This window comes from Hypanus sabinus, chromosome 5 (genome assembly GCF_030144855.1).
Source record: "Hypanus sabinus isolate sHypSab1 chromosome 5, sHypSab1.hap1, whole genome shotgun sequence".
Taxonomy (NCBI): Eukaryota; Metazoa; Chordata; class Chondrichthyes; order Myliobatiformes; family Dasyatidae; genus Hypanus; species Hypanus sabinus.
This window is the reverse complement of record NC_082710.1, coordinates 23,204,016-23,227,856: the sequence shown is the minus strand read 5'-3', so window position 1 is coordinate 23,227,856 and position 23,841 is coordinate 23,204,016. Positions and strand designations below refer to the sequence as shown.

Genomic DNA, 23,841 nt, shown 5'->3' with positions numbered 1-23,841 from the left:
CTTTATATTATGTAAATTCTTGACCTTGCCAATGTTTGACGGTGAGGAAACAATTGTTTAAAATAACTGTACTTTGATGAAAATATTGCAAAGACTGCCAAGTACCAAGGGACTTCATTACAATATCATTAAATATGCCAAAAAGCATGGCCAATACTTTAAAGAATAATCCAGGAGATGTTAAATTTTGCAAAGCAAATATGCTGGTCATATCAAGTTCTTTCATTACACCTTAAATATATATTTGACTTCTATAGTTATAAACAACAAGGATACAACAAAATTAAACATTTACTGAACATGTGCCCCTGAATACAGCATAGGAATCCCATGCCCTCGATATCTTTCAGACTGACTATATCCCAACTAATACAGAGTAATTGAAATCCATCATTATTACTACCATAGTCCTTTTCCAATTATTTTCAATTTGTTTTACGAGTTGACTCAGATTGTTTGGAGGCTCATAGTATACACCCAACAGTGTGCTTGTCCCATTGTTGTTCTTTGGTTCAACTAACAATGCCTCATTTAATGATACTTCTAGGAGACCACCTCCAATATGGTTGCAAATGACCAATGTTGCTACCAACTTCCTTGCCTGAAAACTGGGTAACTGGAATGTTAAGTCAATACTTGTCAGTCTTCCTTTTGAACTTCTGTTTCAAAAATGCTAAAATATTATATTTTGAAGTGTGTATGTGCCCTCTGCCAACCGGCTCTGTTCACAAAATTACCAGCGTTTAGATATATACCACTGAGCACAGTCAGGCACCTTCATTGAGAATTTTTAAAATATTCCTGCGCTGCCTACCAGGCTTTCTCTCTCATTTTTAAAACTGCATTACCAAACTGCTTTCCTCCCATAGAGACAAGTGTTCAGGTTTGATGCACCATTAATAACTCTCAGAGACAGGAGGTGAATGATAGGCTTTTATTAGCAGCAAAACGGAGCACGGCATCTCGGAGACTGAGGGAGGAGCAGTGCCTCCAATTGCCTTTATACAGGGGTCTGTGGGAGGAGCCACAGGAGCAGTCAGCAGAGGGGCGTGTCCAGACAGGTATACATAGTTTACCACATTCACCCCCCCCCCTTTTTTTAAAAGAGAGTCCCCACGGGACGAAGTTTCTTACAAGTATATTTACAGGTTAAGTCTATCAGGTAGTTGAGTCTGTCGCTGCGATCTACGTAACGCCAGTGGTGATTGCACCAGTGACGGTGGTTGTCCTGGCTCTGGCCTGACTTGAGGTGCCAGCCCGTTAGGCATCAGTAATCCTTCATGCGTGTGCGAGGCGCCCAGTATGGGAGTGTCGTGAGGAGTCTGCGTAGGGCTTGGTGTGCGCGGTGTCTCGTGGGTATATACCTCGGTGGGTACAGGGTTCATAGTCACCGTGGAGTGTTCGGGGTATGGGTCTGGTGCTCCTGCGGGCGCCAGGTCTTGGACGGAGACCGTGTCCTCCCGCCCATCAGGTAAGACCACGTAGGCATACTGGGGGTTCGCATGAAGTAGGTGAACCCTCTCGACCATCGGGGAGTATTTATTGCTCCTCACATGTTTCCGGAGCAGCACTGGCCCTGGGGACGTCAGCCAAGCCAGTAAGGTGGTCCCAGTGGCAGACTTCCTGGGAAAAGAAAAGAGTCGCTCGTGAGGGGTGGCATTGGTGGACGTGCATAACAGGGAGCGGATGGAGTGGAGTGCCTCAGGGAGGACCTCCTGCCAGCGAGAGACCGGCAATCCCTTTGACCTAAGGGCTAAGAGTGTGGCCTTCCACACAGTGGCATTCTCCCTCTCTAACTGTCCATTCCCCCGGGATTATAGCTCGTGGTCCTACTAGTAGCAATACCCCTAGCCAGCAGGTACTGGCGCAGCTCGTCACTCATAAACGAGGACCCTCTATCACTGTGGATATAGCAGGGATATCCGAACAGAGTGAAGAGCTGGTGCAGGGCTTTTATGACGGACGTGGCTGTGGTATCGGGGCAGGGGATGGCAAAGGGGAACCGCAAGTACTCGTCGATTATGTTGAGAAAGTAGACATTGTGGTCAGTGGAGGGAAGGGGGCCCTTAAAGTCGACACTCAGTCGCTCAAAGGGGCGGGTGGCCTTGATAAGTTGTGCCTTTTCAGGACGGTAGAAATGCGGTTTGCACTCAGCGCAGACTTGACAGTCCCTGGTCATCGTCCTGATTTCCTCAAGGGAGTAAAGCAGGTTCTGGGTTTTCAGGAAATGGTAAAGTCGGGTGACCCCTGGGTGGCAAAGATCTGCATGGAGGGCGTATAGCCGGTCGAGCTGCATGCTGGCACACGCTGCTCCCCGGGATAGGGCATCAGGGGGCTAATTGAGCCTTCCAGGCCGGTACAGGATGTCATAGTTGTAGGTGGAGAGTTCTATTCTCCACCTCAAAATTTTATAATTTTTGATTTTGCCCCACTGTTGGTTGCTAAACATAAATGTAACTGAGCGCTGGTCAGTCAGCAAGGTGAAACTTCTGCCGGCGAGATAGTGCCTCCAGTGCCTAATAGCTTCTATATGGCCTGGGCTTCTTTCTCCACTGCGGAGTGCCGAATTTCAGGGCCCTGAAGGGTACGAGAGAAGAATGCTACTGGCCTTCCTGCCTGATTGAGGGCAGCAGCCAGTGCAAAGTCGGAGGTGTCACTCTCTACTTGGAAGGGAATGGTCTCGTCCACCGCATGCATTGTTGCTTTGGCAATGTCCCCTTTAATGCGGCAGAAGGCCGCGCAGGCCTCGGCTGAGAGAGGAAATGTGGTGGACTTGACCAGGGGCGGGCTTTGTCTGCGTAGTGAGGGACCCATTGGGCGTAATGAGAAAAGTAGCCCAGGCACCGTTTGAGGGCTCTGAGGGTGGTGGGAAGAGGGAGTTCCAACAGGGGGCACATACGGTCGGGGTCAGGGCCAATGAGTCCATTCTCTATGACACACCCAAGGATAGCGAGTCGGGTGGTTCCGAACACACACTTGTCTCTGTTATAGGTAAGGTTAAGAGCTTTGGTCGCTTGGAAAAATCGTTGGAGGTTGGTGTCGTGATCCTGCCAGTCGTGCCGCAGATGGTGATGTTATCCAGATATAGGAACGTGGCCTTCAGTTGACACTGGTCCACCATCTGGTCCATTTCCCTCTGGAAGACAGTGACACTATTCGTGACACCGAAAGGGACGCGCAGGAAGTGATAGAGCCTGCCGCCCGCCTTGAAGGCGGTGTAGGGGCGGTCCTTCGGGCGGATGGGGAGCTGATGGTAAGTGGATTTCAGGTCTATGGTCGAGTACAGCTTGTACTGAGCTATCTGATTGACCATATCCGCGATGCAGGGTAGGGGGTACGCGTCAAGCTGCGTGAACCTGTTGATGGTCTGGCTATCATCCACGACCATCCTGTTTTTCTGCCCGGTCTGAACAACGACCACCTGGGCCCTCCAAGGACTTGTGCTTGGCTCAATAATCCCCTCCCTGAGCAACTGCTGCACCTCCGACTTAATGAAGGCCCTGTACCCTGCGCTGTACCTCCTGTTTTTAGTTGCCACAGATTTACAGTTGGGGGTCAGGTTGGTGAACAGTGGTGGGGGAGGGATCTTGAGGGTGGAGAGGCTGCAAGTGGTGTCAGTAGCGTGGCTGTTGGCATGGTGTTGGGTGGGATGTGCGGGTCGGTGTGTGTGTGGTCAGTAGCGGGGTATGCAACAAGGTCCCACAGAACTGAGGATTTCTGACAGTGATTGTCATACTCCATTGTCACACTTTTCAGGTGGCTCTAGAAGTCCAGCCCCAATAGCACAGGGGCACACAGTTGAGGCATGACCAGTAACGCAAAGTCCCGATATTCTATGCCCTGCACAATGTCGCTACACAGCACCACTGGATGTCTGTGGAATGCGATCCAGAAGCCATGGTGACCCTCTGGCTTACTGGCTGTGTCACGAGTCCACAGCGTTGCACCATGTCCAGGTGAATAAAACTCTCAGTGCTGCCCGTGTCAAACAGGCAGCTAGTCTTGTGCCCCTCCACCAGGATGTCCATCATTGACTTTGCAAGCTGGTGTGGAGCACTTTGGTCGAGGGTTACGGAGGTCAGAGTTGAATTGCCATCTTGGTGCCCGGTGAGCACCCATGGGTCGGAGGCGGGGCGAGGTGGCCCTTCTTTCCGCAGCTGGAGCAGGTAGCCTCTCAGGCTGAGCAGCATTTTCGGGGGTGCTTCTTGAGTCCGCAGAAGTAACACTGCACGGACTTGTGACTGGCAGCAGCCGTGGTCAATTCACCGGCAGGTTGCGGGGACTTCACGGACTCGTGACTGGCAGCAGCCGAGGTCGATCCGCCTGCGGGTTGCGGGGACTTCACGGACTTGTGACTGGCAGCAGCCGAGGTCGATCCGCCGGCGGGTTGCGGGGACTTCATGGACTTGTGACTGGCAGCAGCCGAGGTCGATCCGCCGGCGGGTTGCGGGGACTTCACGGACTCGTGACTGGCAGCAGCCGAAGTCGATCCGCCGGCGGGTTGCGGGGACTTCACGGACTCGCGACTGGCAGCAGCCGAGGTCGATCCGCCGGCGGGTTGCGGGGACTTCACGGACTCGCGACTGGCAGCAGCCGAGGTCGATCCGCCGGCGGGTTGCGGGGACTTCACGGACTCGCGACTGGCAGCAGCCGAGGTCGATCCGCCGGCGGGTTGCGGGGACTTCACGGACTCGCGACTGGCAGCAGCCGAGGTCGATCCGCCGGCAAGTTGCGGGGTCTGCAGCGTCCATGAGGCCGGCGGGAGATCACGCGCCTGGTCAGCGACAGCATCGTGCAGAGCGGCCTCCAGCGTGTCGGCCAGCTCGATCGCCGAATGTAAGGTAAGATCGGCGCGTTCCAGCAACCGCTGGCGCATGTACACTGACCTGATCCCCGTAACGAAGGCGTCTCTTACTAGCAGCTCCGCATGCTGTTCCGTCATCAGTCCCCTGCAGTCACAGGCCCGCATGAGTGTCTGTAGGGCCCGGACAAACTCCGCACTCGACTCTCCGGCCCGCTGCCGCCGTGTCGCTAAGCGATGTCTTGCGTAGATGGTGTTCACCAGCCACTGGTATTGCCTTTTGAGGGCATCCATCGCACCCTGGTAGTCCATTTGGTCCCTGATCATGGAGTAGACCCTTGGCCTGACCCTGGAGAGGAGAACCCTGTGCTTTGTGGCAGGATCGGTCACATGAATCTCCTCTAGGTACGATTCCAAGCGTGCTAACCAGAGTTCGAAAGTGTCGCCAGCTTCCTGGGATTGAGGGTGGAAATCCAATCTGTCGGGTCGTAAAATGCTCTCCATGTTTTAAAATTGCTGCTAATAAAATTGATGCACCATCAAAAACTCTTGGAGACGGGAGGTGAATGATAGGCTTTTATTAGCAGCAAAATGGAGCACAGCATCTCGAAGAGGGAGGAGCAGTGCCTCCAATCTCCTTTATACGGGGGTCTGTGGGAGGAGCCACAGGAGCAGTCAGCAGAGGGGCGTGTCCAGACAGGTATACATCATTTACCACAAGCTTCAAATTCCCTGGCCAAGCTTCTTTAAACTTTCATAGCAGCAAATCTGTAAGGATTTAATAGCCCTGTTCTCCTGCAAGTTATCTGATCTGTATTGTTCCATACTGATCCCAAAGTCCTCAGAATCTAATACTCTTCCACCCGCATCATCTCTTCAGAAATTTCTGTATCTATTGCTCTCCTGACCCTTTTCCTCTGCACAGTTGTACCTTTTATGGTATTGTGGCCAGAAATCTGGCTGCTAATCCCAAAAGAGATCTCTCCCCTATCAATATTCAGAAGTGTGTTCTGACTAGAAAGCAAATCGTAGATATAAGATGATGCGGATGCTGGAAATCCAGAGTAACACACACAAAATGCATGAGGAACTCAGCAAGTCAGACAGCATCTGTGGAGAGGAATAAACAGTCAAGTTGATGTTCCGGTGAAGGGACTTGGCCTGAAATGTGAACTGTTTATTCCTTTTCAAAGATGCTGCCTGATCTGCCGAGTTCCTCCTCCATTTTGTGTGACTAGAGAGCAAGTTGCAAGGATGTGATGTTGAAACTTTGTAAAGCACTGGTGAGGACTCACTTGGAGTATTTTGAGCAGGTTTAGGCGCCTTATCTTAGAAAGGATGTGCTGAAACTGGAGAGGGTTTCAAAGGAGGTTCATGAAAATGATTCCAGGATCGAATAGCTTGTCAGATGAAAAGCATTTGATGGCTCTGGGCCTGTATTCAGTAGAATTCAGATGAATGAGGGATGACCATATAACTATATAACAATCACAGCACCGAAACAGGCCATCTCGGCCCTCCTAGTCCGTGCCGAACTCTTAATCTCACCTAGTCCCACCTACCCGCACTCAGCCCATTACCCTCCACTCCTATCCTGTCCATATACCTATCCAATTTTACCTTAAATGACACAACTGAAGTGGCCTCTACTACTTCTACAGAAAGCTCATTCCACACAGCTATCACTCTCTGAGTAAAGAAATACCCCCTCGTGTTTCCCGAAAACTTCTGCCCCCTAACTCTCAAATCATGTCCTCTTGTTTGAATCTCCCCTACCCTCAATGGAAACAGCCTATTCACGTCAACTCTATCTATCCCTCTCAAAATTTTAGATACCTCGATCAAATCCCCCCTCAACCTTCTATGCTCCAATGAATAGAGACCTAGCTTGTTCAACCTTTCCCTGTAACTTAAGTGCTGAAACCCAGGTAACATCCTAGTAAATCGTCTCTGCTCTCTCTCTAATTTATTGATATCTTTCCTATAATTCGGTGACCAGAACTGCACACAATATTCTAAATTCGGCCTTACCAATGCCTTGTACAATTTTAACATTACATCCCAACTTCTGTACTCAATGATCTGATTTATAAAGGCCAGCGTTCCAAAAGCCTTCTTCACCACCCTATCTACATGAGACTCCACCTTCAGGGAACTATGCACTGTTATTCCTAGATCTCTCTGTTCCACTGCATTCCTCAATGCCCTACCATTTACCCTGTATGTTCTATTTGGATTATTCCTGCCAAAATGTAGAACCTCACACTTCTCAGCATTAAACTCCATCTGCCAACGTTCAGCCCATTCTTCTAACCGGCATAAATCTCCCTGCAAGCTTTGAAAACCCACCTCATTATCCACAACACCTCCTACCTTAGTATCATCGGCATACTTACTAATCCAATTTACCACCCCATCATCCAGATAATTTATGTATATTACAAACAACATTGGGCCCAAAACAGATCCCTGAGGCACCCTGCTAGTCACCGGCCTCCATCCCGATAAATAATTATCCACCACTACTCTCTGGCATCTCCCATCTAGCCACTGTTGAATCCATTTTATTACTCCAGCATTAATACCTAACGACTGAACCTTCTTAACTAACCTTCCATGTGGAACTTTGTCAAAGGCTTTGCTGAAGTCCATACAGACTACATCCACTGCCTTACCCTCTTCAACATTCCTCGTAACTTCCTCAAAAAATTCAATAAGGTTTGTCAAACATGACCTTCCACGCACAAATCCATGCTGGCTACTCCTAATCAGATCCTGTCTATCCAGATAATTATTAATACTATCTCTAAGAATACTTTCCATTAATTTACCCACCACTGATGTCAAACTGACAGGTCTATAATTGCTAGGCTTACTTCTAGAACCTTTTTTAAACAATGGAACCACATGAGCAATACGCCAATCCTCCGGCACAATCCCCATTTCTAATGACATCTTAAAGATCTCCGTCAGAGCTCCTGCTATTTCTACACAAACTTCCCTCAAGGTCCTGGGGAATATCCTATCAGGATCCAGAGATTTATCCACTTTTAAATTTCTTAAAAGCGCCAGTACTTCCACCTCTTTAATTGTCATAGGTTCCATAACTTCCTTACTTGTTTCCCACACCTTACACAATTCAATATCCTTCTCCTTAGTGAATACCGAAGAGAAGAAATCGTTCAAAATCTTTCCCATCTCCCTCGGCTCCACACATAGCTGACCACTCTGATTCTCTAAGGGGCCAATTTTATCCCTCACTATCCTCTTGCTTTTAATATAACTGTAGAAACCTTTCAGATTTACTTTCACCTTATTTGCCAAACCAACCTCGTATCTTCTTTTAGCTTTTCTAATCTCTTTCTTAAGATTCCTTTTACATTCTCTATATTCCTCGAGCAATTCCTTTACTCCATGCTGCCTATATCTATTGTAGACATCCCTCTTTTTCTGAACCAAATTTCTAATACCCCTTGAAAACCATGGTGCTTTCAAACCTTTAACCTTTCCTTTCAACCTAACAGGAACATAAAGATTCTGTACCATAATTTCACCCTTAAATGACCTCCATTTCTCTATTACATCCTTCCCATAAAACAACTTGACCCAATCCACTCTCTCTAAATCCCTTCACATCTCCTCAAAGTTAGCCTTTCTCCAATCAAAAATCTCAACTCTAGGTCCTGTCCTGTCTTTCTCCATAACTATATTGAAGCTAATGCTATTGTGATCACTGGACCCGAAATGCTCCCCAACACATACATCTGTCAGCTGACCTATCGCATTCCCTAACAGGAGATCCAACACTGCCCCATCTCTAGTCGGTACTTCTATGTATTGTTGCAAAAAACTATCCTGCACACATTTCACAAACTCTAAACCATCCAGCCATTTTACAGAATGAGCTTCCCAGTCTACGTGTGGACAATTAAAATCTCCCACAATCACCACATTGTGTTCAATGTGTTGACCTCATTGAAAACTATCAAACGTTGAAAGGTCTTGATGGAGTAAATTTGGAGGGGCCTTTTCCAATGTGGGAGAGTCTAAGACCAAAGGATACAGTCTCAGAATAGAGGGCTGTCCTTTCAGAACAGACATGAGGAAGAATTTCTTTAGCCAGCAGGTGGTGAATCTGTGGAATTCTATACCACCGGCAGCTGTGGAAGCCAAGTCTTTATGTATATTTAAGGCAGATGTTGATACATTTATGATTGTTCGGGGCATGAAGGGATTCATGGAGAAGACAGGAGACTGGGGCTGAGAGGAAAATTGGATCAGCCCTGATGAAATGGTGGAGCAGACTCGATGGACCAAATGGCCAAATTCTGCTCCTTTATCTTATGGTCTCATAGTCTGATCAAAATCTGAATTGTGTTCTCTGCAGAAGCAATATTCCATGGAACAGGACCCTGTTGCACTCTCCATACCTTTCGTCTTACTTCTGAGAATTGTAAATCAGAAAGATACCCTCCTTCAGGTAGAGTATTACGGATGGAAATTCATTAAACACATTCAAATGATATAGATTGTGCTTTGGACTTTGGTGAAATTAATTATGATATGTATTAGGCAGGAAAGGAGAGTTGAGGCCGAAGTTTAGGCCAGTTCTATTGAATGTCTATTGAATGATGAAACAGGCCTCATGGCTGTTCGTTTCTTATTGTCTGTTCTTCAGTGATTTCTTTATGCCTTAGGTATAGGATCCAACAATAGATAACCAATGCAGTATACGGTTTCATTATTTTACAAGTTCTCTTTCCAGTAGCAATATAAATTTCATAATCTAGTTCATGATATCAATGACAACTGTTCTTTTTTTTGTAATTTATTTTTTTATTGAAGTTCATCATACAAACATTTCCATAAGATGTATTTCAGACATTGTACATATATATCATATAATCATATACATCACAAAATCTCCACAAAGTATTTATCTGGGGTATACACTTATAGAAAAGAGTGGAAAGAAAAAACAAGCAAAAGGAAAGAACTATGTACAAGTAGGGAGTGATCTTTTTTTTACAACAGATTCATTGATTTGTGAGAATAAAATCAGGCCTATGAGCCATTATGTAGTTAAACCATTTTTCCCAGCTTATGATTAACAGATGCTGTTATCTTCTCCATTTTGTAAATGTCCATTGTAATTTCCATCCAGATATTTAAAGTTGGGCTCTCCTGTAATAACCATTTCCGAGTAAGAGTCTTTTTACCAGCCACCAACAGTATATTCATTAAATATTTATGTCTTTTTCAACCATTCTTGAGGTATATATCCAAAATATATGGTCTTACTCTCCAAGGGTATTTCACATTTATATATGTCTTGTAGGGCATTGTGTATCCCCCTCCAATAGTTTTTGATAACAGGGCAGTCCCAAAAAATATGATAATGATTTGCATTTTGTTTTCCACAATTTCTCCAGCAAACAGGGAGGTTATTATCATAATGGGATTTCTGAGAGGGTGTAATAAAATATCTTATCAAGTTTTTCCATCCAAACTCCCTCCATTTTTGTGAATTGGTACACTTCCATTGATATCTCCATATTGTTGTCCATTCTTCCTCAGATATAATTATCCCTCCTTCCTTCTCCCATTTTGTTTTAATGTATGAAGTCGAATGTGTTTTAAGATTTGACAACCCCTTATACATGCTTGAAATGATTCTACTACCATTATCTGAATTATATGCTTTTCTAAAGAGCTCTATCAAGCATGTATTTGCCCTGGTTACATTTTTAAGCGTCTTATTAACATACTGTCGGATTTGTAAATACCGATAAAAATCTTGTTTTTCCAATAAGTGTTTCTCTTTAAGCATTTCAAAACCGAACACGACTTTTCAATGAAAGAAAAGGAACCAGTAATAAGTTCTAAAGGATCTCCTTCAGTTAAGGTCTGAGTCTGAACTTACCAATGATAACAAAGGAGGACCGTAGATGAAGGCCTCAAACTCCAGACTCTCTAAAGACGGGTCTCCAAATACTAGGCCTCGAACTCTGGACTCGTTGACTCGTGTATCTAGGGACCCTTGTGTCTGCTGCCTGCATGGAACTCTGATCCCGGAAACCACCGACAACTCAATGACTTGTGGGGGTGGGGTGGGGGGGGAGGGGAGTGTGGCACTAGCTCTTGACCTTGCTGGTCTGCTGGCCTGACATCTGACCATAAAAGTCTTTCATCACGTCCATGTTGCTGGCCTTTGGGCCCTCGAGCACAGAACAAAGGCCTAGTCTCTGACCCGAACTCCAAATCCCACACATCCTCATCCATGAATCCTAACCTGACCCCGAATTCCACCTGGCTCAGCTAGTTTGTAGGCACTACCATCCCTACAAACCCTAAAAATCAACTAAGTCTGAGCCACAACCTCAATGGAGACGACACCATCTTGACTGGAGCACTGCCATCCAGTTATCTGGCAACTCTTCTTTTGTTGGAGAAGATTAATTCATGGAGAGGGGATGAGGATTGATTGAATAAGATCCTGGACTCACTGGTATTCAGAAGACTGTGAAATGCAAATTCTGAGAGGATTTATCAAGTGGATGCTGTTTGGGGGGAGCAAAGATTCAGAATGAGAAGCCAGCCATTTGAGACCAAGATAAGGAGAAATATCACTGTTAAAATGTTTATAAATCTGAATTCTCTACCTCAGAAACCTGTTGAAATCAATTGGTTTATTGAATTTTAAGAAATTAAAAATATGGGAAAGACTTTCCAGGCCTGATGAAGGGCCTCAGCCCAAAACGTTGACTGTTTATTCATTTTCATACACGTTGCCTGACTTCTTGTGTTCCTTCAGCACTTTGTGTGTGTTGAAGATGTAAGATCAGCTATGATCTTAATGAATGATGGAATAATAGAGCATACTTCTGCTCCTATTTTCTACAAATCTTTTCAAAGCCTCTTCTATTTCTTCTCTTTGCTTACTTTGCATTACCAGACCTTTTAAGTGCTCATCTTGAGCAGTGGAGTTCCTTATTGTACCAAACCATCTATTTCTGAAAGATGAAAGAAGTTTACCTCATGAATTTCTTGGCTCTACTCTTCAAAAGCAATTTAAATGTTGCATACTGTAATTACCTCCATCATTAAGGGTTAACAACGTTGCTGAAATTTTTATTACCTTAGAGTTTCCAATTGCTTTAACAAGCTCAAGCTTGGTCATCGTGTTACAAATGCTCCTGGCATTCATACGGATGCATCTAATATAGTTAAGGTAATCCTTCCTAACATTCCATTCTTAATTGATCTTTCTGCTTTGGATGCCAAATCTAATTTCCTTATAATATGTATAGCCCGATGGGAGTTCGGAGAGCTGGGTTAAGCACAATAGGCAGTGATTTAAACAGAGAGAGGTGAAATGGGCTAAAAGTTCTATATCTGAATGCACAAAGTGTCAGAAATAAGGCGGATGAGCTTGAAGCTCAGGTGCCAATGGGTAACTATGATGTTGCTTGGATAATGGAGACATGGCTGCAGGGAGATCAGACCTGGGAAATGAATGTACAAGGGTATACGTGCTATCGTAGGGACAGAAATGTGGGCAGAGGGGGTGGGGTGGCCCTGTTGGTGAGGAATGAGATTCAGTCCTTTGCAAAGGGGGACATAGGATCAGGAGAAGTAGAGTCTGTGTGGATAGAACTGAGGAACAGTAAGGGCAAAAGGACACAAATGGGTGTTGTCTACAGGCCACCAAACAGTAGCATGGATATTGGGTGCAAGTTGAATGGGGAGTTAACATTGGCATGTGGCAAAGGTAATGTCGCAGTAGTTATGGGGAATTTCAACATGCAGGTGAACTGGGAGAATCAGGTTGGTGTTGGACCCCAGGATAGGGAGTTTGTAGAGTGCCTACGGGATGCATTCTTGGAACAGCTTGTACGAGAGCCGACCAGGGACAAGGCTATTCTGGATTTAGTGTTGTGCAATGAACAGGATTTGATAAGCGATCTTGAAGTAAAGGAGCCATTAGGAGGTAGTGACCATAATATGATAAGTTTTTATCTGCAATTTGAGAAGGATAAGGGCAGATCGGAGGTGTCAGTGTTGCAGTTGAACAAAGGAGATGATGGAGCCATGAGGGAGGAGCTGGCCAAAATTAAATGGACGGATATCCTAGCAGAAAATACAGTGGAACAGCAATGGCAGGTATTCTTGGGACTAATGCACAAGGTGCAAAATCAGTTCATCCCCCGGAGAAGGAAGGATTCAAAGGGGGGAAAGGGGCCACAGTGGTTGACAAAGTAAGTCAGAGATTGCATAGCATTAACAAAAAGGAAGTATGACAGAGCTAAGGTGAGTGGGAGGACAGATGATTGGGAAATTTTTAAGGAACAACAGAATTTAACTAAAAAGGCAATATGGGGAGAAAAAATGAGGTACGAATGCAAGCTAGCCAGGAATATAAGGGAGGATGGCAAAAGCTTTTTTAGGTACGTGAAGAGAAAGAAGATAGTTAAGAACAATGTTGGGCCCTTGAGGAATGAATTGGGTGAAATTGCTATGGGAAACAGAAATGACAGAAGAATTTAATAAGTACTTTACATCTATCTTCACTAGGGAAGACACGAGCAACCTCCCAGATGTATGGATGGGCCAAGGACATAGGGTAACAGAGGAAATGAAACAGATTGACATTATGAAGGAAATGATGATGAGTAGACTGATGGGACTGAAGGCTGACAAATCCCCAGGTCCAGATGGTCTGCATCCTAGGGTACTAAAGGAGGTGGCTCTGGAAATTGCGGATGCATTGGTAATCATTTTCCAATGTTCCTTAGATTCAGGATCAGTTCCTGAGGATTGGAGAATGGCTAATGTTATCCCACATTTTAAGAAAGGAGGGGGGGAGAAAACAGAGAACTATCATCCGGTCAGCCTAACATCAGTGGGGAAGATGCTAGAGTCCATTATTAAAGGTGAAATAGTGGCATATCTAGATAGCAGTGATAGGATTGGGCTGAGCCAGCACGGATTTACGAGGGGCAAATCATGCTTGACTAATCTATTGGAGTTTTTCGAGAATGTAACCAGGAAGTTAGACAAGGGAGATCCAGTGGATGCAGTGTACCTCGATTTTCAGAAGGCATTTGATAAGCTCCCACATAGGAGATTGGTGGGTAAAATCAGAGCTCATGGCATTGGGGGAAAGATATTGACATGGATAGAAAACTGGTTGGCAGATAGAAAGCAAAGGGTAATGGTGAATGGGTGTTTCTCGGAATGGCAGGTGGTGACTAGTGGGGTGCCACAGGGCTCGGTATTGGAACCACGGCTGTTTACGGTTTATATCAACAATTTAGATGAAGGCATTGAGAATAACATCAGCAAGTTTGCTGATGATACTAAGCTGGGTGGCAGTGTGACATGTGATGAGGATGTTCGGAGAATTCAGGGTGACTTGGATAGGCTGGGTGAGTGGGCAGATACTTGGCAGATGACGTTTAATGTGAATAAGTGTGAGGTTATCCACTTTGGGAGTAAGAACAGGAAGGCAGATTATTATCTGAATGGTGTAGAGTTAGATAAGGGAGAAATACAAAGAGATCTAGGAGTACTTGTTCATCAGTCACTGAAGGTGAATGAGCAAGTGCAGCAGGCAGTGAAGAAGGCTAATGGAATGTTGGCCTTTATTACAAAAGGAATTGAGTACAAGAGCAAGGAAATCCTTTTGCATTTGTACAGGCCCCTGGTGAGACCACACCTGGAGTATTGTGTACAGTTTTGGTCTCCAGGGTTAAGGAAGGACATCCTGGCTGTAGAGGAAGTGCAGCATAGATTCATGAGGTTAATCCCTGGGATGTCTGGACTGTCTTACGCAGAGAGGTTAGGGAGACTGGGCTTGTACACACTGGAATTAAGGAGATTGAGAAGGGATCTGATTGCAACATATAAGATTATTAAGGGATTGGACAAGATAGAAGCAGGAAATATGTTCCAGATACTGGGACAGTCCAGTACCAGAGGGCATGATTGAGAATAAGGGGTAGGTCATTTAGGACAGAGTTAAAGAAAAACTTCTTCTCCCAGAGAGTTGTGGGGGTCTCGAATTCACTGTCTTGGAAGGCAGTAGATGCCAATTCTCTGGATGCTTTTAAGAAGGGGCTAGATAGGTATCTTATGGATAGGGGAATCAAGGGATATGGGGACAAGGCAGGAACCGGGTATTGATAGTAGATGATCAGCCATGATCTCAGAATGGCGGTGCAGGCTTGAAGGGCCGAATAGTCTACTTCTGCAGTATTGTCTATTGTCCATTGTCTATGTGCTTTGTTTGGCACCACCACTCCACCCTATCCCCAAAAGGAGCTGAGTTAGAAGCAGCCCCACAGAAGTGCTCATTTTGCATGCATACACATGCAAATAGGAACACTCACCAGTCCTCATGATCTTTGGAAATTATGGGCTATAGTGACTTTCCAACCAATAGTTAACATGTCACTCCAGGTTTGTGTGAATCAGTAACTCAGCGCTGTAAGTTGTTCTGTCAGCCGGTCATTCTTATTCCAAACTTCTGGTTTGATAGTTGGATCTTAAAGGAACTTTCCTTGCAGGGAATTATAAATTACTTAAAATAACAGTCTGAGTCCCAGCGACTCAGAGTTACAACTTCTGTCTCTAAGACTACCAAGATCATGAAAACGGTTGGAAAGAAGTAATACACCCAAGGACCCACTCCAGCAAGCTATACAGTGACTGAAACTGTTCGCTCGAACACCTTTGTGGACAATTTGGCAATGCTTTCCTCAGCTGGATAGCGAAAATATATAGATGAGGAACTGTCAGCTGGGGAAAAGTCTGGAATAGGGTCACTGCTCATCAGATTCAAAGTCATTGATAGTACAGTGGCAGTAGTAGCAAGTGTGTATCATTCAAAAGGCACTGTTTTAAGTGAACAAACTTATGCCACAGTAATAGCCAAGAATGCTGAATAGGTCTGTCTCTCTGATTGTCTATGTGTCTGTTTTCAATATCTGATACTTTTCATTGTTGAACATTAGTAACTCTAGATGTTTTTCAATTCTAAGCATATTTCCTACAGATAAAAATGTGAATGACCTGCCATTATATGCTATATTTTCAGGTTTTTAAAAACCAAATTTGGAATATATGTTATATAACCTTTTCAAATGCATATGAATAGGTCTTTAAATGACTATTGTTAAAATCCAGACATCAAATTAATTCAAAGTTTCGATGTGCATCTGCATATAATTTAAACATTGGAATGTTGAAATTATGAACTTGTGATTTATCGCAGTGGTTCCACATTTAGAAAGGTTTGTTACTAAGCACAGTCAATGATATCATCTGTGTATTGAGGGAGAGAAATGCTTTTAGATGGTTGCTAGGGTTTGTGTTGTAATAACCACCTTGAAAAGCATTTGAGCCATTAAAGCAGAGCTCTCAGCTTGACAGGTCAAAATGATGCAGTGTGATTGTTAAGGCTGCAGCCTTGTCAGAATTTTGTGCCTAGGGATCAGGGACATTTACAAGTAAAATGCAACCTCTCAAAGGCTTGCCATGGACACCAGGCGATTTAACAAAATATGTCGCTCACAGAGAAACGATGCTTGGGTAGTTGCCAGTGGGAAGGTCAGAGAGGTCCAGAGGTTGAATTGAATTCTGTCTCAAAGGTCAATGTAAAACTAAAGTACTGTGTAATAAAACTCTAACATGGAATTCTGTCGCAAGCAATTTCTATTACACATTCATTATTAATGAATGTTTAAAGATTTTTTTCATCCACTGCACAGAAAGTAAAACTTTCCACACATTTTCGAGCACATTAAGTGCTCAAAAGATCATGCAGTTTAAAAAATCAATTTACAACCTATTTCCAGGGAGATTTTTTTTACTTTTACACAGAAAGTCCGGGGTCAAGCTCCACTCAGAGGTTTAAGCACATAAACTAGGTGGACACTCAAGTATATTGCTAAGAGAGCAGTGATTTGTTGGAGATGCCATTTATCAGCCTGGATGTTAAACAGAAGGCCTGCCTAACCATTCAGACATACATAAAAGATCCCAGGGCATAAGTTGAGAAAAGTCGGAATACTTCCACTATTCTGGCTTGCAATTCCCCTTCTTAAAGGGGTAAGTGGTGAAATAATCACATTTGCCATTGGGATTTTGCTACCATGTTCTAAAAATAACAGGGAGTACACTTGATCTTTTTAATTAAAGGTGAAATATTTGAGGTTTTTTTCATGACTTGTGAGGAACTGAATAAATGGAAACACTTTCTTTTTTTTTATCTTATTCCAGTAGTGGATGTCACAAAGTAATGTGACAATAAATCTTTCTTATTTAAAGCAAATATTGGGATAGAGCCTGCCATTGTGCTACATGATTTAAAGATGATTGCTCATTCAGTTACCTGAACTATAATAAAGTCGTACTATATTTGTCTTCTTGTTACATGCTGTACTCTATTTTGTACATGCAGTATAGCAGTAGATTAAAAATGGATTATTACTGACTATATTGAAATGAATGTTAACATTGATTTTTTTTAAAAGCTTGAAAATAAAGAAACAGAAAATGCTGAAAATCTTTCAGTAGCTGAAGACAGAATAAAACAACTCAAGCACGGCCTTTCAACTGAGCTGAAAGGAGAAAGATAATCAAGTATTCTAGATAAGTTGAAAGAAAAGCTTACCTAACAAAATACAATTTCACAGAAATAAATGTCTTGAATGGCTTGCAACAGATGGTCCCAGGTGGGGTTGAGAGGGATAATAAATCAGCCACGATCAAATGGCGAAGCAGACTCAATGGGCCAAATGGCCTAATTCTGTCCTATGTTTTACGGTGAGCTAAAATAAAGCATGGATGAAATAAAAGAATGAATAATTAATGATAATACAAGTGACAGATAGCTTCTGACACCAAAATTTAGTTCATATGCTAAGGGTCATTGGTTTGCAATGAACTTGGTTGAAAATTTGTAGCTAATATGGGTTTGCCAGTGGTATGACAATGAAAGGAGGGGTTAATATGATAAACTGCAACTAAGATTTCCTTTCCTATTGCAAAACATCTATTCTCAGCCCTTTTCTTTTTCTCAACTACATGCTACCCTGTAACAATTCGATCTGAATTCATGGCATCAGATTTTACATATAGTGCAGTATATGGCAGTGGAACCAATTATCACACTCTTCATTACTTCTTTCAATCTCTTTCAGAGGAGCTAAAATTCCTTTCATAAAATGTAAACACAGGAAAGATGAAAGCCATCATCTTTCAGTCACACCCTCGATACCCTCATTGTGGATTTCATCACCGCTGCTTTTGGATGAATCAGGCTATTTGAGGTGTTGCCACACCACAGGAAGGATGGAGAAGATGAGAGGCAGAAAAGGTTCACCACTACGTTGCTTGGATTAACTATAAGCAGAGGCTGGACAGTCTTGGATTGTTTTATCTGGAGTGTCAGTGGTTGAGAAGTGGACAAAGTGATGGGAGGTAGTGATTCTTTTTCCCAGGGTGGATATGTAAACAACTAGCATTTTTCTTGGTGGTGTAGGGCAGGGTGAGAGGGCTTGGGGGGGGGGGTGGAAAAGAAATGTTACAGATGTTAAAACTTAAGGAATAGTAGGTGACTGAAATGTGCTGTCAAGGGAAACAGATATGTCAGTGATATTTAAATAGTTACGTGAATAGGCAGGGGCTGGAGGAATATAGACACTGTGCAGGTGTTTGGAATTAGTATAGATTGGAATGGTAGTCAGCACGACCTCGGGCACAAGGGCGTCTTTCCTGTGCTGTACTGTTCTAAATTCTACTTAAGTAATATTGCCCACATGCCTTTGAAACTTTCATTCATATTATTTTGTCTTCAGTTATGAAGATCCCAAAGCGCTCTTACTCCCCCCCCCCCCTTACATAAATCCATCCAAAACGTTACTATTGGACCCGGTTCTCATTCTCCAACGTAATTTAGATCCCGGTGGCATTGTGGTCCATTCTTTAGCAAAGCTTGTTTAACCTATCTGATTTTAACGCGAATACTCACATGAACCGTCTTCTGCTTTTGAATGGTAAAACTGTCAGGTAACAGGATGTGATTACCATCAGTTTAAACAAACTGTTTACAAATACAATGTCGTCTCTTACACATGTCCCGCGTGATTTCGCTCTCTTTGACATCCTTGACATCTGATTCCTTGACATCTGTCAGAGCTTTTTCAGGCACTGTTTTCTTAATCAGGCTAGTTTATTATCAGCTGAACACTATTGCCGCTAAGTAAACACTTCAGTTCCTACCTGCAATAAGTGCTTCTTCATTTTTGTTTTGTTTCCAACGACTAGATTTTCTCCTTCAAATGTTTGATTCTCATCAATATTAATGAAGGAAATCTGGGCATCGAATAGTTGGCAAGTTCATCACAAAGCCCGAGAATTGTGTTTTGAATGACCATGGTTTACTATCAGAGTTGTCCTTCGGCTGTCAATGTTTTTGACGCAGTTGGCTGAGTTGTGCGAATTTTTTTCTGGATTGAAAAGTATGATGGTGGCAAAGTTTAAATATTTAAAAAATGCCGTTTCACATCAAGCAGAGGTCAATTATTGTTCAGTGGGAGAACCATGAAGATTGAAAGAAACGTTTATAGGTCTGAAGCACGATCATCTTTCCCTTGCGAAAGGCTGAGTGCAGTTGTCACGCTTGCAAAGTTTGCTGTCATTATCAACCAACAGTATCTTTTGTATGCAATAAACAACTCGGGGTAATTGATTACCGGTGATAAGCAGCAGCCTTTGTCTAACAAAGACTGCAAGCTCCAAGCTGCCAAGCGGCGCGGGTGCGCGCGCGCGCGCCGGTGCCGGGCTCGCGCTCCGTTGCTGCGGGTGAAAGGTGAAGGGTGGCGGCGTCTCCTCGGTTACTGGAGCCGCGCTGGGGTCAAGCGGAGACGCGGTGTGGGCGCAGGAGAGCGGGGGACTGGGAGAGGAACGGAACAACGGAGGCATGTGAAGAGTGGCAGGAAGCGCCGGGGAGACGTCGTTCGGCCGCCGACTGAGCTCCGAGACCGCCGCGGGATGTGGGTCGCCTCGGCGTCAACCCTCCCGGCTCGTGTTTGAAGCCATTGACAGAAGTGGGAGGTGAGGTCCAGCAGAATGCAAGTTGGCAGAGGCAGGCGAGAGACATTCCCTGCGGTTCACCATCTGCTGTCGTGGGGACAGCGACGGTCGCGGGGCAGGTTAATCTCCCAGAATGTAATTTAGAAAAATGATCAGCAATGTTAAATAATGTGTCAACAATTGGCATTTGTGGTTGCTGTAGATGCAAATGTGCTTGCTTCTTGAGGAGCAAACATTCAATTTACCCCTTTGCTATTGTGAAGAGGGGCGTCTGCGGATCGTGACTCGGTCGTAAATTTAGACCATGAGCAATTTAATGTGAAAGTATCTATATCGTAAGAATCGGGAGAAGATCGTGATTTGATTTTGGTCCCTATGATATTCATGAAATCTCTATCATACTTGCGGTGTGTGTGTCTGTGTGTGGAATTATTTAACTGAAGGCTCCTTTTGTTCTTTCAGATCACCCATCCCATCGTTCCACCAGCTCGCCGAACTTACCTGTTGTCGGGCTTGCTTCTACAGCGCTCATTTTAAAGGATACAACAGTTTGCATTGTATTTGTTGCGGCTTTCCATCACAAGAGAGAAAAGATATTCTGCACCTGGTGTTTCATGTTACCAATTGGTACGTTTTCTGTTGTTCAGATATGAAGAAGCGACACGGTGCAATGATATCCTCATCAATGCTTGCTTAACTGGACTTTCAACTCGATGTTTTAAAATCGCGGACGTTCAGAGGACTTTATATCAAGTTTCACTCCCATTTCTTCTAGTTTCAATGCAGCAATGGGTTGCTTCTGCACGACACAGGAAGAATTCTATTGCGAAGTATTACTTTTGGACGAGACTAAGCTTACCCTAACCGCTCAGCAACAAGGAATAAAAGTAAGTTAACCCCAATACAGTTCTCATGGCACCTGCTGATTTACTCTGATACAGTAACGTTTGTAGTTGGGTTAGTTTATTCTGTCAAATTCTTTCTTAATCTGATTCTGTTTGTAACATTCATTTTCGCTTTACTGGGGTTCAGGAAAATGGCAGGGAATGGTTGACCATCTTTGAACATTGAACATAGTACATAGAACAGTACAGGCCCTTCGTCCCACAATGATGTGCCGGCCCTTAAACCCTGCCTCCCATATATCCCCCCCCCCACTTTAAATTCCTCCATATACCTGTGTAGTAGTCTCTTAAATTTCATAGTGTATCTGCCTCCACCACAGACTCAGGCAGTGCATTCCACGCACCGCACCAAAATGGCAGGGAATGACCATCTTTCTTTGTGTTGTTCTATATATATATATTTTATAATATAGACGTGTGCACAATTGTTACAGTTTCTGAACCAGGACATAAACCACTTGGTATTGTCTTCTGTCACCAAGGGAATAGATTATGAATAAAACATTTGTTTTTGTTAATGATAGTGTACTTGCAAAGAAGTGAAACTACTTGGCTGACTCCTGGGCAGTTAATCATGATCAGTGACTGTATGCAGTATTTCCATTAATTAAAACCTTTTACCTATCGCTCCTTTATATTAGCAAACATGAGGAAATCTGCAGATGCTGGAAATTCAAACAACAAAACACACAAAATGCTGGTGGAACACAGCAGGCCAGGCAGCATCTATAGGGAAAAGCACTGTCGACATTTCGGGCTGAGACCTGACGAAGGGTCTAGGCCCAAAACATTGACAGCGCTTCTCCCTATAGATGCTGCCTGGCCTGCTGTGTTCCACTAGCATTTTGTGTGTGTTGCTCCTTTACATTATATTTTTAGTAGGTTTATAGATAGTGACAGCTCTGTGTATTAAGGTGATTATTTCTTGCAAGAACATCAAGCTGAAATGATGCAGGGCAACTTGTGCATTTATTTAAAAAGAAGTCACTCTATCCTCCTACAAATGAATCTCGTCAGTTTGCATATCAGTACCAGCAGAGTGTAACCAAGTACCCCTAGTGTTAGATATCATCAAGGTTGCTGAGCAGAATATACCACAATGGTAAGTTTGGGTTATGGTGGTGACCTTATTCCATTATCTGTGCTATGACCTGAAAACAGATTTTGTGGCATTCAGTAAAATAGGATTGCTGGTTATAAATTAAAACAACATGGCAATTCATGTCATTATTTTGATTGTGGTTTTTTTTAAAAGCTCAGATCATTTGTTGGATGTATGTGCTGTGGCAAGACTATTTAATATTCATTCCTGATTTCCCTTTGACCAATACAGACCAGTAGTCCCATGGTGCTGTCAGGTTTGTAATCCCAGGATTCTGGCCCAGCAACTGTGCAGGAATGGTGAAATGTTTCTAAATAAGGATAATATGTTTTGTGGAGGGGATTTGGAGATCATGAGGTTTCCATATACATACTGCTATTGTCCTAGTTGATAGAGGCTGAATTGTTGGGATGTGTGCTGGAAAAATATTGCATCTTGTTGAAGATTCAGGGTTGCTTAATATAATTTTCAGTACACAAGTGTAAAGGAGGACAAAAATATTGTCACTGCAGATCTGATGCAGCAAAAAAGAAACACAATAAGATAAAACACAATAGATATAAGTACATAAGGTAGCTTGTATACATTGATTGTATGTCTAGAAAGTGACGCTAGGCACAGGAGGTTGATAGTATAGTAAGCCTAAAGTGCACAGAGTAAGTTTTAATAAGGTTTGAGTAAAGCAAGTCACATTTTCCTGGAAGCTATTGGGCTTTCTTCAAGTTTTTGGAGCAGATGTGACTGAATATGGATAGTATTGTTAGAGATGGGGCCAAGTCTCTCTGTTAGCCAGGTCTCAATGCATATTAACAAATTGCTGCATTATTTGAAGATTCATAAAGATAACTAATTATCAGAGAGCCCACACTTTTGACCAGGACCATTAATGAAGCCCTGAAGATGATTGTCCAGGGATTGAGATGTCATGAAGCAATACAACCATCTTCCTCTGAGGAAAGTGTGACAGAGAATTACCGTATATTTTGATTTGTTCACAAATGCAAGGTACTAATTTTGATAACAGTTCAGGTCAATATAAAGGAAAGAATCTGAAAATGACACCCCATTCTAATCATTGTGAAGTCAGGGTTCTTTTGAGTTGCTGTGATTATTTATATGTTTAGAATGTGCGGTCATTTTATATTCCTTGTGTTCCATGAAACTAAATCTTCATACCACAAAGTACTATTAGTGTGCAGTAAAATAAGCACTCTACATTAAAGTGTGAAAGTGCATTTCAAATTTTGGTAGAAATCATTTGAGAATTTAAATCAATTAAAATAATCAATTGAAATGGCCTAGGAATTCTTGTCATTGATTAGAAAGCAGCATGTCCCAAGATTGGTATTGATTTAGCATGTAGTTAGTGTTTCACCTGGTTGAACATGAAAATCATGTAATATTTTTAATCATGTAATTTGTTGCTATGAAGTACACTTTTGGATTAAACAGTTAAATTATGAGAAAATACATAAAGCAAAATTGATAACACTGGTATAGTGCAGTGTTGTAATAGAAATTCTTTCTGGATTGATATCAGCATAAATTTTATGCTTGTAGGGGATGTTCTCAGATGTTACATGGATCAGAGAATCAGGCATGCAGGTTTGTGTATTTAATTTTAGAGACTGATGATCATACAAATTAAGATGGGCATGGATTGGGTTGGATAATTGGTGTGCCCAGTTCTTTCATCAATACTTTTGTCAAATATGATTCTATATCACAGCATAAACTTCCTGAATTTAGTCTCAAATTGCTTTTCATTTGTTTAACAGATGAATGATTCTATTATAAGTAGAATTTGGTGTGAGTGTAATTAAGTGTTCACGCACAATGTGGTACCAGTTTGTATCCTGTTTTGCAGTGAATTTGTCATTAGGGTGGGTTTTGTACAAAGGCATTTTTTGAGAAAAGAAATCTGTTGAAAAAGT

The 23,841-nt window shown here is 43.2% G+C and overlaps 1 protein-coding gene across 10 annotated transcripts in view; it reads left to right on the top strand.

Annotated features, from left to right (window-relative positions):
• Window positions 1-23,841, top strand: part of LOC132393991 (band 4.1-like protein 4A) — a 131,123-nt gene that overhangs the window by 32,538 nt on the left and 74,744 nt on the right. For 2 of the 10 annotated variants that reach the window (XM_059969546.1, XM_059969547.1), the window contains exons 2-4: window positions 9,189-9,281; window positions 20,363-20,787; window positions 23,468-23,512. In XM_059969546.1, the coding sequence (XP_059825529.1) occupies window positions 20,689-20,787; window positions 23,468-23,512 (144 nt within the window). In that variant the 5' untranslated portion in view covers window positions 9,189-9,281; window positions 20,363-20,688. The other 8 variants (XM_059969544.1, XM_059969545.1, XM_059969543.1 and 5 more) reach the window with 7 other exon arrangements.